The following is a 13,333-nucleotide window of genomic DNA, read 5'->3' on the forward strand; positions in this document are numbered from 1 at the left end:
CCAGCACGAGGCACATGGGTGTCCCCATGAGCTCTGTCACACTCTGCCCTGTGGCTGCCAACCCCTCCAGCTCCATCAGAGCCTGAGCAGGGGCCCAGGAGGTGTCACAAGATAGACCCCAGCCCTCCACACCAGCCCGAGCTCCCTCTCCCTGCGCTGGGGGCAGAGTCGTGGCCCCTCAGCACCCAGCAGCATCTACGAAAATACTTTATTGTGGAGGGGGGTGTGCAGGGGCTCTGTACAGTGCAAACGGCGGCAGCAGCGCCATCACCAGCAAACAGACACGCGATGGTGGCCTCCAAAGCCCAGCCAGGGGGGCAGTGGGAGCTGGGGGTGCTGCTGTCCCTATGTGGCCTTGGGCCGGCCGTTGAGGCGGATGATGGCCCGGTAGTCCCGCACCAGGTCCCGCAGCTGGTCCAGGTAGGGGTTGACGTTCTCTTCCATCCACTCCTCCACTGTGTCAGGGAAGTAGATCCTCTCCAGCTGGGCACGCAGGTCACGGACAAAGCTCTCCCAGTCCTCATGGAGCCTGGGGAGGGGAGAGCAGGGGTCCAGCTCCCTCCTGCGAGGGACCTCAGGGCTGAGCCTGGGACCCCTCCCAGCCCTGTGCAGACTCCTCCCAGCCCCCAGCACCACGTACTTCAGCACCTTGCTGCCAAAGCTCTCCATGTTGCGGGGGTTCCCAAACTGGCGCTTCCGGTGGTAGGGGCTGAACCAGCCCTTGATGGCACTGGAGAGGCACGAGGGAGTTGGGGGCATAGGGGCCACGGGGGATGGGGAGCTGCACGTGAGGCAGGTCCCCTCCCATGGAGAAACATGGCCGGAGGCACCAATCCCACTGCTCCCCCCGCCTGTTACCTCTCCTCCTCCAGTGCCTTAAGGATGCTCTCCTTCAGGTGGCCATTAACCTGCTCTACCATGTGGTAGATCTCCACACCAGGGAACGCTCCCCTGCCCTCGCTGGGGAAAGGGAGGGCAAGGTGAGGGCCCAGGACGTGGGGTGCCCTGGGCTGGGTGAATCCCAGCACCCTGGTGGGTCTGGGACCAGGGCATTTGGGTGCCCAAGCCCCTGCTTCCCTCCAGCTCATCCCTTCTGATGCAACTGCCACAACCATGTGCACGCACCAGGTGCTCTGCTCCAGCTGCACGCTCTCCAAGCCCAGCACATCCAGCACCTTCCTCTTTGCGTCTTCTGTGAAGCCCCCTGGAAGGGTGAGGAAAGGGGCAGAAGAGCTTGGGACACCTCACCATCAGGCTTGCCCCAGCTTCACCACACCCCCAAAACTGGGTGAGCTGAAGCTCTTCCTCCTCTGTCTCCCACCTCCCCCCAGCACCCTCCCCAGCAGGACGGGCTCTGGCAGGCAGTGGGAGGCGAGGGTGAGCCTGGCCATGCCAGCAGAGCTGGGGGCTCACCGTTCACCAGGGTCTGCAGGCAGATGGCCAGCGAGGGGATGCTGACGGGCAGCAGCTCGCAGAGCACCGAGTAGTGATCGTACCTGCGGGGCGGGGACAGCCATCACCTCTGCACTGTGCCAGCACGGCTGTGTGGGCACCGGGAAGGCAGGGCGGGGTCCCACCACCCCTTACCTCTGCCAGCCGGTGAGCACTACACCCTGCAAGCGCAGTGGGGCCAGCCGTGGCACAGCCTGCATCACCTTCAGCCAGCTCAGGTGGTTTTTCAGGTGGTAGCTCAGCGGGGTCCAGGCCTGAGCCGGCCCCGTGGTGCCCTTGAAGGCGCTGGCGAACCAAACCGCCTCGAAGCCGCTCTCCACGTACTTGGTGAGGAACGGCACTGCAGTGGGACAGGCGCGAGCCACCAGTGCCACTGTCCCCAGGAGGCTGGGGGGGGCTCAGGGGGGATCCCCCCACCATCCCCAGGAGCCTGGCATGCCACCTTACCAATCTGCTCAGCCTCGAAGTCGGGTGCATAGAACCACACCACGGGTGAGACGTGCTTCGCTATCCCGGACTCTGCAGGGAGGGCAGACGTTGGTGCCAGCAGCAGGAGGCAGCCTCAGGCTCCTCGTGCTTCCCCGAGACCCGCATTCCCACAGGGCAAGGCATGGGCTCCTGCTGGCACTGGGCACGATGCCTGCCAGGGTGGGCACAGAGCAGGTGCTGCTGCGGAGCCTGGCCCAGGTGCCACCACTGCCGTCCCTGTCCCCTCACCCTGCAGCGCTCCCACGCTGATCTTCCTCAGCATGTCATCCCACATGAGCACCCGCAGCCCCCAGTACTGTGCTGTGAGGAAGCCCAGAACCTCCTTGATGTGCTTCAGGTACATGGTCCCCACGTCGCCCTTGTGGTGGCTCATCCAGTTCTTGGAGTCTATCCCCTCCCCGAGATGGAACACCTGAACTTGGGGGAAGGGAGATGCTCAGCAGCCCTGGGAGCACCCCTGGTGCCTGGGGCGTGGGCTGGGGTCCCTGCACAGCCCCTGCCCACCTCATCTGCGCCGATGTGGATCCAGGTGGAGCGCCGGTGCTTCTCGATCACCTGTGACAGGATGCTCTTGAGCAGGGCCAGGGTGTCAGGGACGTGGGGGTTGAAGCTGTTGGGGAAGCGCTCGACCTCCCGCAGGTGCTGGTACTTCTCATGCTTGAGGATGAACTGTGGGGAGGAACCATCAGGGGGTTGTCCAGAGGGAACCTCTGTGATTTGGGATGGGGAGCAGGACTGGGACCGTCTACCTCCACATGACCAAAGGTCTGCACCAGGGGAACCACCTCCAGCTTGTATTGGTCTGCCAGCTGCTGGATCCGCTCGATGTCCTCCTCGCTGGGAGGGCAGGGACAGGCTCAGCAGGGGATGCCAGGGCAGAGCGCAGAGCGTGGGGGCACTTTCCCTCCTCCCCCTCCACTGCCACCCTGCCCACATGGCCCCAGCTGCCCCACACGTGTGCACTTCACTGAGGGGCACAAATATTGACCTGTCAGGCCAGGAAACTGGTCTGCCCAGCAGCACAGCCTGGCACTCTGACTGTGGTTATCGTGGGCACGGGGCCAGGTGGGTCACACCCAGCCCCTGGAGCACCGGGACCTGCTGGGGCCGCAAGCCCCACAGCCAGCTCGGCACACAGCCCTGTGTGAGCCCTGCTCACCTGTAAGCGTATGGGGACCTGAGGATTTCCAGCTCCCCCTTGAAGGGGAACATGTCCTCGTACTCGATGAGGACACCGTTGGCTCCCAGCTGGGACAGGAGGGGGAACACCTGCAGGGTGGGCAGGGTGGGCTTAGCAGTGGGGATGGCACAGTCCAGGTGTCAGCAGGGACAGCTGGCAGGCCGAGCCCCGTCAGTGCATCCCTCCTTGGCCCCTCCTCCCTGTCCCCGGGCATCCTCACCTGTTCCAGGTAGGAGACTCTGGGTGCAGCTCCCTTGAGGTCCAGGTGGACCAGCCTCATCTCGGTGGCACTGACATCCCTGGGAACCTGCTGCTTTTGCCTCAGGGCCATTATCTTTGCTGCAGGGACCTCCAGAACCTGGCTCTGGGGGATGATGTCCTGGACGATGTCACCCGTGTCCCCCCAGAACCCGCTGTCCTTGCTGACGTGCTTGTGCAGCTCCAGGGTAAAGCTGCAGGGAGTGGAGCAGGGATGGGGGTATCCACGGGGTTATGGGGGCACCAGCTGCCCCCCAGCACCAGGTGCCACAGAAGCACAGCTCAGGGGTTGCTGCAGACCCCGACCTCCCTGGGGTCCTGCTGTCACCTCACCTGTCACGGAAGAGGAACTTGATGCCAGCCAAGGCGACAAGGAGCAGCACTACGAGGCGCAGCAGGTTCAGCCGGTGGCTCCGCTGGAAGGCCATCTCTGGGAGCTCTGGGGACACACACGGGGGTCCAGCACCCCACGGCCAGCAGTGGCCGGAGGGACCCCAAGCACAAGTGAGCCCACACAGCCCCACGTACCGTGCCCTGCTCCCCTGACCATGGCAGCACGAGACCCGGAGAAAGGCGACATGAGGACAACCTCTCTGGCCAGCCTGGTCCCCATCGGGGACGTGTGCGGCAGTGCCCCGTGTCCCTCCTACCTCGTGTGCCCCAGCGAGGGGCCAGCAGCCTGCTCCGCCTCTCCCTCTGCCTGCACGGGTGAGGCCGGTGCCAGAGCAAACAGGGCGGTGGTTGCAGAGCAGGTCCCCACCGGGGGTCCCGTCCGGCTGCCGGGTCACCCCCGAGCCAGGGGCCGTGTCACAGGGCGGCTGGATTGGGTAGCATCACGGGGTGGGCACGGTGCAACCCTGTGGGTAGAGAAGAGGTGATTGGGAGCCACCCAGGCGCATGCCGGCACTGGGCTGCTCCGGGGATGGTACCGGCACAGCCACGGCACTGGCGGGGTGAGGGTGGCAGCCCGGACCCCCTTGGCACCCGCAGGAGCCATGAGGAGGGAACCACGGATCCTCCTGGGAACCACACGCAGGCATCACTTCTTACTCCTGTTTCTCCAGTTCTGGTGTGCTCGGTGAGGCAGGGACGGGGCAGCGCAGCCACCCCCGGCGCTGCTGCCGCCAGCACTTCTGGTGAGCTGCCACCCAAACACATCCGAGCTCAGGGTTAAATTCTGCGCCGCCAGATTGGGGAAGTGAAAAGCAGATTTTGGCAGCTGCGGGTGCCCAAGCGGCTCAGCTGATCGCGAGGGTTTTGTTTGTGTTGCCACAGCGGTGGCATCGGGGAGAGCCGCTCTGAGCCGCCCCGCGCCTCCGGCTCCGAACGAGCCCTCTCCCAGACACAGCCCTAATCCCTCCCGACACGCTCCTCCGCACGCTGCCACGGGGTGCAGGGGGTGCAGCGCCGGGACCCTCCCGGGCAGCGGGACGTGCTGTCCCCAGAGCCCGAGGCCCCAGCAAGACCACGTCACAGGGCAGGACAGCGATGTGCAGGAGGGAGCTGGAGCATCCCTGCTCCATCCCCACCTCCCGGTGCCCGCGGGCACCCAGCTCCTCGGTGCCCGTGTGCAGGAGGAGGAGTAGGAGGAGGTTTTTGGAGAGCAGGTTGTTCCCTGCGCTCCCTTCCCTGCATGGACAAGGTACTTTGCAACACAGCACCTCCTGTGCTGCGGGGGACAAATGTGGTACCCACTCTCTGCCATGCCCAGCCCGGGATACTCCTGGCAGCTCCAGCACAGCCCAGCAGGGGTGTGCCAGGCTGGAGATGGTTGCCAGCCCAGGGGTCACCACCGGGTGCACAGGAAGGCACAGAGGGGACACAGGAGAGGGGTTAGTGGCCCCTGGGCACGCAGTTTGGGAAGCCCAGCACCCAGAAAGGCCATAAATATGCCAAGTGCTAATGGTGCTGTCATGGGAACACAGCGCCTGATCGGAACAGGGATAAATATTTAGACAGACGCTGTCAGCTCGCCAGGATTCGGTGTTTTTAATGTACGTTATCTTATTTAAATAGGGCAGGTTCTCAGAGCTGGAGCTCCCTGGCACAGCCAGGGCAAGGGCAGGCAGGATGGGTGCTGGCTGGAGGGGGGGCAGCACCAAGGGGTGCCGGGAGCAGCCAGGGCACCGCATCCCTTGGCAGGAGGGCTCAGCTGATGGATGCCTCCCCTCTAACCCAGCATCTCGCCATGGGCACCCACTATATTTATTAACATCCCATCTTCTGCTGCCAGCGCTGTGGGGACAGCGCTGGCACAGGCCCTGGGAGGCTCGGAAGTGCCCGTGGCTCCTCACAACCGGCCGGGCTGACTCAACGCTTCACCGGCAGCAGGGCGAGGAGGGGCCGGACCCTGGGCCCCCTCCCTGCTCCACGCTGCCCAAGTGGGTTTTGCTGCCAGCCCCCTGCACCCAGCTCCCTGCTTACCTTGCCGAGCCCCAAGGAGAGGAGGATGGAAGCAAATCCAAATGTGAGCCTGGAGGTGGCAGGGCTGTGGGGAGGATGCAGCTGAGTGCCCCCGGGGTGGCAGGGGGGGCGTTCAGTGGACTGGCAGTGAGGGTTTCGGGTGCCACCCGGCTGCCCACAGCTCCGCTCTCGTGTTCCCCACTGTTTCCACGCCGAACTCTCGCGTCCTCGGCACACCCAACAGGGCAGCCATGAGAGGAGCGATGCTGCTCCGTGTACGCTCCAAGTGCACACTCACACACACGTGCACACGCTCACGTGCTTCCAGAGCATTCCATGGCCAGCCTGGCCGAGACCATCCCGTGCTCTCAGCCTGTGCCACCCCCCAGGATGAGCTGCCCCCCGCCAGAGGTCACGGGACTGCCGCCCTACAGCCGGAGACTCCTGCATAGGGAGGCTGCAGACCCGCCATGGGGCTACAGCCCCATGGCAGCAGGAGGCTGTTCCCTCATCCCTGGGCAGAACTGGTCCCTGTCTCATCCTGTTCCCTCCCAGGACACTGGAGCACGCTCGGAACAGCCCCTGGGCACAGAGGACCCTTTCCACACCCCCCCCCATCCCTCCGTGCTGTGGGGCGCCACCCACACCCCGCAAACCCGGCACACCCCACAACGCCCCACACCAAGGACACTCCTTGGGCATTCCCGCGCCCCACGGCACCCTTCAGGCTCTGCTCGGCACTCCTGCGGCCCTGGGCACACCTGCATCCTCCGCCGGCATCCTCCCAAGCATCCCTGCATCCTCCCGGGGCTTCCCTGCGGCACCGGGACCCTGCATCCCCCCGAGCATCCCCGCATCCTGCCGGCACAGGTTCCCATCGCGACGCCGGGCATCCCTGCATGCCGGCGGCATCCCCTCGGCCCCGAGCACCCCCCGCTCCCCCGGCCCTTACCGGCAGGTGCGGGGCGGCCGCGGGCACCGCCGGGAGCGGGCGCGGGCGCGGGCACGGGCACGGGCACCGCCGCCGCCGCTCTTAAAGGGCCCGGTGCCCGCCGGTGCGGCAAGCGAGGAGGGATGCACCGGACCCCGCCACTCGCCTCGCACAGCGGGGACCGTGCCCAGCGCCCCGGTGCCGCACGCGCACGGCGGGGAGCACCGGCACAGCGCGGAGCCGCCCGCCCTGCCCCAGGCGGCACCGGCACAAGGGGAGGCCCCGGGGCGGCCCCGCAGCGCCCGGTGCGTGCCCGGTGTCCCTTCCCAGTGCCCGTTCGGGCTCGATGTGTGCCCAGTGCCCACTCCCGCCTAGCAATGCCCGGTGTGCGCTCTGTGCCTGGTGCCCAGTGTGTGTCCTATGTCCTGTATCCCACGTCCCGTGTCCCGTGCCCGGTGTGTGTGTGTCCCGTGTCCCATGTCCAATGTCCCACGTCCTGTGCCCAGTGTGCGCCTGGTGTGTATCCCATGTACTGTGTCCCATGTCTCATGTTTCCTGTCCCATACCTGGCACCTGGTGTGTGCCCTGTGCCCAGCGTGTGTCCTGTGTCCCATGTCCCACGCCTTGTATCCCATGTCCCATACCTAATATCCCACATCCCATGTCCTATGTCCCATATCCCATATCCCGTGTCCCATATCCCATATCCCATATCCCATGTCTCATATCCCATGTCCCGTGTCCCATATCCCATGTCCCATATCCTGTGTCCCATATCCCACATCCCATATCCCATATCCCACATCCCACATCCCATATCCCACATCCCATATCCCATATCCCACATCCCATATCCCATATCCCACATCCCATATCCCATATCCCATATCCCACATTCCATATCCCATATCCCACATCCCACATCCCATATCCCATATCCCACATCCCATATCCCATATCCCATATCCCACATCCCATATCCCATGTCCCATATCCCACATCCCATATCCCACATCCCATATCCCATATCCCACATCCCATATCCCATATCCCATATCCCATATCCCACATCCCATATCCCATATCCCACATCCCATATCCCATATCCCATATCCCATATCCCGCATCCCATATCCCACATCCCATATCCCATATCCCATATCCCATATCCCATATCCCACATCCCATATCCCATATCCCATATCCCATATCCCATATCCCATATCCCACATCCCATATCCCATATCCCACATCCCATATCCCACATCCCATATCCCATATCCCATATCCCATATCCCATATCCTGTGTCCCATATCCCACATCCCATATCCCATATCCCATATCCCACATCCCATATCCCACATCCCATATCCCACATCCCACATCCCACATCCCATATCCCATATCCCATATCCCATATCCCATATCCCATATCTCATATCCCATATCCCATATCCCATATCCCACATCCCACATCCCACATCCCATATCCCACATCCCACATCCCACATCCCATATCCCATATCCCATATCCCACATCCCATATCCCATATCTCATATCCCATATCCCATATCCCACATCCCATATCCCACATCCCATATCCCATATCCCATATCCCACATCCCACATCCCATATCCCACATCCCATATCCCATATCCCACATCCCATATCCCACATCCCATATCCCACATCCCATATCCCACATCCCATATCCCACATCCCATATCCCACATCCCACATCCCATATCCCATATCCCATATCCCACATCCCACATCCCATATCCCACATCCCATATCCCATATCCCACATCCCATATCCCACATCCCATATCCCACATCCCATATCCCACATCCCATATCCCATATCCCGTTTTCAGCACTGCGCCCCCTGGCGGCACCGCTGCCAACGTCCTCTCCCCCTCCCCGTGCGCAGTGGTCTCGCCTCTCCCTCCCCCCGCACGCCCCGCACATGGTACGTCCCTCCGCCGTGCTCCTGCGCATGCGCGCTCCCGCCGGACGCGGCCCGGGGCGGCTGCGCGCTCGGCTGGGCGCTGCGCGCACGCGCGGAGCCGGGAACCGGGAGCGCCCCGGGACCGGGGCCGGGGGACGCGGAGCGAGAGAGACCCCGCGGGCTTTAGGGAGTCCCCCGAGCTCGGGCGGGGTGCGGCGGCTCCGGGAGCGGCGGCACGATGAACGCGGCGCAGGGCACGGTGGGCAGCGACCCGGTCATCCTGGCCACGGCCGGCTACGACCACACGGTGCGGTTCTGGCAGGCGCACAGCGGCATCTGCACCCGCACGGTGCAGCACCAGGACTCCGTATCCTTCCTTCCCCGCCGTCCCGGCAGCTCGGGGCCGTGCCCGAGTTCGGCCCCCGGGTCGGGCCCGGCTGATGCTCGTACCGACCTTAACGGCGCCCGCAGCAGGTGAACGCCCTGGAGATCACGCCGGACCGGAGCATGATCGCAGCCGCAGGTGAGCGCTCCTGTCCCGCCGGGCACACCGGGAACCGGGCCGGGGCTCACCCGCTGCCCGGTGCTTGCAGGGTACCAGCACATCCGCATGTACGACCTCAACTCCAACAACCCCAACCCCGTCATCAACTACGACGGCGTGAGCAAGAACATCACCTCGGTGGGGTTCCACGAGGACGGGCGCTGGATGTACACGGGCGGGGAGGACTGCATGGCCCGCATCTGGGACCTCAGGTGGGCACCGGGGGCGTTCCCCCCTCCGGCAGCACCCCCGAGCTGTGGGGCCGATCTCACAGCCCTGAACACTCCTTCCTCACTGTCTGTCACAGGTCCCGTAACCTCCAGTGCCAGCGCATTTTCCAGGTGAACGCTCCCATCAACTGTGTCTGCCTGCACCCCAACCAGGTGAGGAAACTGCCTCCTCTGGGGTTTCCCAGCTCAGAGAATCCTGTGGAAAGGGCATTGAAGCTCATCCCATTCCTGCCACGGGCAGGGACACCTTCCACCATCCCAGGGTGCTCCAAGCCCCATCCAGCCTTGGACACTTCCAGGGATGGAGCAGTCACAGTTTCTCTGGGCAATCTGTTCCTGTGGCTCCTCAGGGTAAACCTGAGGGACTGCAGAGATGTATCCCAGCAGAAGATGGGGTACAGCAGAAGATGGCCTGAGGGCTTCACATGATGTGTTTGTGCTAAAGACCTGGTGGCTGTTGCAAAGGGACAGCACAAGGGCTGTGCTGGGCTCATCCCATGGGAGGAAACACGCCCTTGGAGTGGGTTCTGCCCCTGAACATCACTGGGGATGTGATGGGAGCGAAGCTGGAAGAGTCGGGGTAGTTAGGAAGTTTGAGGGTGACAGCACTGCCAAGAAAAAGCATCATGGGGCCCTTGGCCTTGAGTCCCTTCAGGTTGGATTTGCTTGAGGTTCACCAGTGGGTTCAGCAGCTGTTGCTGAGCAGAGGGAGAGTGGGGGCTCTTGAAGAGGCTGAAGGGAGCAGGAGCTGGGAAATCAATAGGGATCAATCAGTGCTAATGGCCTGGCTGGGCTGGGCTGGGCTTGCAGGGCTGTGGTTTTGCCTGCAGACAGGGCCGTGCAAACCTCTGTAAAATGCTGAGTAATGGAAATGTTCCCTTGCATTTCATTTGGCAAAGGCTTAATTCTGCAAATCAGGAATTTCAGACTAAATTTGAGATCAGTTATTTGGACCAGACTATCCAAATGCTCTTGTAGTGTTGGTGCTGTGAGAATGCGTTATATTAAATAAATATTGCTGCACATAGGTCTTAGATAGGAAATAATCCCTGACCAAGATGCTGCTGAGGTGCAGAGTGTTGGTTCATGAGCAGAAGGTGGTTAATTAGTCCAAAGGTGGCAGCATTTGTTTGGACAGTTCTGTGGTTCTGCAGTTCCCTCTGCTGAGATGCTGATCCAATTATCCAGAGATTCCTCACAGCCTGGGTAAAGCCATGAAAACTTTGGACTCAGCATTTACACCTGCTGAGAGGGGTCTGAGGGTTCAGGAGCCCAGAAGAGGCTTTTGTGCAGTCAGATAAATGCATTGAGTGGTGTTTGTCTCCTCAACACCAGCCCCTGCTCCCAGGGACAGGATTAGCTGTGCCTGATGACCTGATCTCCTCTAGGGATTCTGCTAAAATTATGGACAGCGCAGGGCTATCGATAAAGCCCTGGTTTGAGTGGAGACATGCCAGCATTGTCTTCTGCTCTGAGCACGGGATCAGAGCCAGGACTCCTGCCCTTGGCTCTTGTCCTTCCCCTGAGAAGGGGAGAGAGAGAGAGAAAACCCACTTCAGATTGTGATTTTCAGGTATCTGCACCCTTGAGTGCTTCAGTTGTTCAGTGGCCAACCTGGCCCTTAATGCTGCCTCTCAGATGTGCTGAAAACCACTTGGCTCCTGTGGATGTCGTTTGGAGCTGTAGCTGTTCCACGGCCCTGGAATTGGGGCAACTGCTGTTTGCCCTGGGGTTTACAAAATCAGCAAACCCCTCTGGGGAGGGAAACAGGCTTTTGCAGAGTGTCATGGGCATCAGTACTCGGCTGGGACAGCCAAGGTGTGAAACAGCCCTGAGCTGGGGAGAGAGGAGGCAGGACAGGACCCTGCTGCTTAAGCCCAGAGCAGGGCTCGATGTGGGTGCCAGCTCCAGGCTGCTGCTCGGCAGTGCCCGGACAGACACGGCCGCTGTGTCCCTGCAGGCGGAGCTGATCGTGGGCGACCAGAGCGGGGCCATCCACATCTGGGACCTGAAGACCGACCACAACGAGCAGCTCATCCCCGAGCCCGAGGTGTCGGTGAATTCGGTGCACATCGACCCCGATGCCAGTTACATGGCTGCTGTGAACAGCTCGGTGAGCTCTGCCGGGATGTGCCAGAGCAGCCGCGCTGGCTCGGCCGGGCTGTGCTGGGATGGGGGAACTGGACTGGTTTCAGGTGGGCATCCACCAGCCCAGACACAGATCCTGCTGTGTCTCCACAGGGAAACTGCTACGTGTGGAACCTGACGGGCGGCATCGGCGAGGAGGTGACACAGCTGATTCCCAAGACCAAGATCCCGGCACACAACCGCTACGCCCTGCAGTGCAAATTCAGCCCTGACTCCACGTGAGTGTGGAGCCCCTCACCTCCCTCCCAGGGCAACCACGGGCCTTTCTGGGCAGGCAGGGGCCAGCTGTGCCTCCAGCTGTGGCTGCTGCGGGCTGCACATTGCAGGTCCCCAGGGAGGAGCGGGGCAGGAGGCACCGCAGAGTTGCTGTCAGTGGTGTCCCTGAGCTCAGCAAGGTTTGCAGCCATGAGCTGTTCTACAACTGGGATCCAACTGCTGCAAAGTGTGAGCTCCTTCACGGAGTCTGTTCAGCTGGAATCTCCTAAATCAGACGGTGCAGGCATAAGGAGATCTGATTGCAATGGGGGCAGCTCTCCAGGCCATCACTGGCCCTGGCCCAGGTCTATGGTAACAAGAGGCCCACAGGGGGACAGTGACTAATGAGGTTGCCCTCACATGTGTCCTTCTTGCAGGCTCTTGGCCACTTGTTCTGCTGATCAGACATGCAAGATCTGGAGGACTTCAAACTTCTCTCTGATGACAGAGCTGAGCATTAAGAGCAACAACCCTGGCGAGACGTCCCGGGGCTGGATGTGGGACTGCGCCTTCTCCGGGGACTCCCAGTACATTGTCACAGGTGAGGCACCACCTGGGCTGTGCCAGGGCCCTGCACCAGCCGGGCCTGACCAGTTACCCTGGCTGGGACACTGCCAGAGCCTGGGGCACAGGGGGTGTGAGGTGGGAGCACCCAGCCCCACACCCCCAACACATTCTTCTGACTGGAGCATTTTGTCTGTGCTGCAGTGGGGCAGCTGTTTGAACTGGAGAGGAGATCTCCAGCTGTGCTGTTCATCTCACAGTTCACAGCATGTTAGTCCCTTAAGCACACCTCTGGTAATTTCCACACTCACTACTTTCCAAAATAATTAAACCCCACATAATAGAGGAATGCACTGAGCTGCTGTGCCATGCTGGTCATCACCAGCCCTAAGGATGGCTGAATGAAGCAAGAGGAGTGTCTTTCTTATATTAAGAGTAAAAAAGAAACTTAACAGGTAGTATCATATATCCCTCTCTTCACTTTCTGTTCCAGCATCCTCTGATAACCTGGCCAGACTGTGGTGTGTGGAGACAGGAGAGATCAAGAGGGAATACAGTGGCCACCAGAAAGCCGTGGTCTGCCTGGCCTTCAATGACAGCGTGTTGGGATAACGGGCACGTGTGGCAAGGACAGGACTGCTGTTTGTTTCCCCTTTCCTTGCCAGACCCTCTCCAGAGCCTGGGTCACGCGCTGGACCCATCCCCTCCCGCATGGACAGGGCTGGACCTCTGACAGGGGCAGCTGCAGCTGCCTGGGTCACCAGGCTGGGACCAGGCTTCAGCTCCAGGCAGGACATTGCTCAAATGGGTGTGGCCTCTGAGGGAGGGAGTGGGAGAGGGAGGCACAATCCCACTGCAGGGACACAGGTACAGTTCAGCTGGAGGAATCCCTGGGGCATCGGCTGCTGACAGCATTGGATGTTCATGTACCCCAAAGTGGGAAAAAAATAAAAGCCTTTGCAAATGATGGGAGAGCCTGAACAAA

General features: G+C 61.6%; 2 protein-coding genes across 2 annotated transcripts; one reads left to right on the plus strand and one right to left on the minus strand.

Annotated features, from left to right (window-relative positions):
* Positions 1-345: 345 nt before the first annotated feature.
* Positions 346-3,992, minus strand: LOC309578920 (hexosaminidase D-like; the record flags this gene model as incomplete). The annotated part of the gene is given in 14 exon segments (XM_082291874.1): positions 346-529; positions 641-730; positions 859-960; positions 1,126-1,204; positions 1,414-1,496; positions 1,588-1,792; positions 1,900-1,971; positions 2,170-2,353; positions 2,446-2,610; positions 2,691-2,778; positions 3,101-3,210; positions 3,342-3,573; positions 3,713-3,834; positions 3,837-3,992. Coding segments are annotated over 14 exon segments (1,872 nt in total).
* Positions 3,993-8,787: 4,795 nt separating this feature from the next.
* Positions 8,788-13,250, plus strand: MLST8 (MTOR associated protein, LST8 homolog). The gene is made up of 8 exons (XM_082291807.1): positions 8,788-9,034; positions 9,139-9,190; positions 9,261-9,423; positions 9,519-9,594; positions 11,402-11,554; positions 11,683-11,807; positions 12,222-12,385; positions 12,842-13,250. The coding sequence occupies exons 1-8, from the start codon at positions 8,906-8,908 to the stop codon at positions 12,958-12,960; spliced, it is 981 nt and encodes a 326-aa protein (XP_082147933.1). The 5' UTR covers positions 8,788-8,905; the 3' UTR covers positions 12,961-13,250.
* The last annotated feature ends 83 nt before the right edge of the window (positions 13,251-13,333 follow it).

This window comes from Coloeus monedula (assembly GCF_965178545.1).
Source record: "Coloeus monedula genome assembly, chromosome: 16".
Lineage (NCBI taxonomy): Eukaryota > Metazoa > Chordata > Aves > Passeriformes > Corvidae > Coloeus > Coloeus monedula.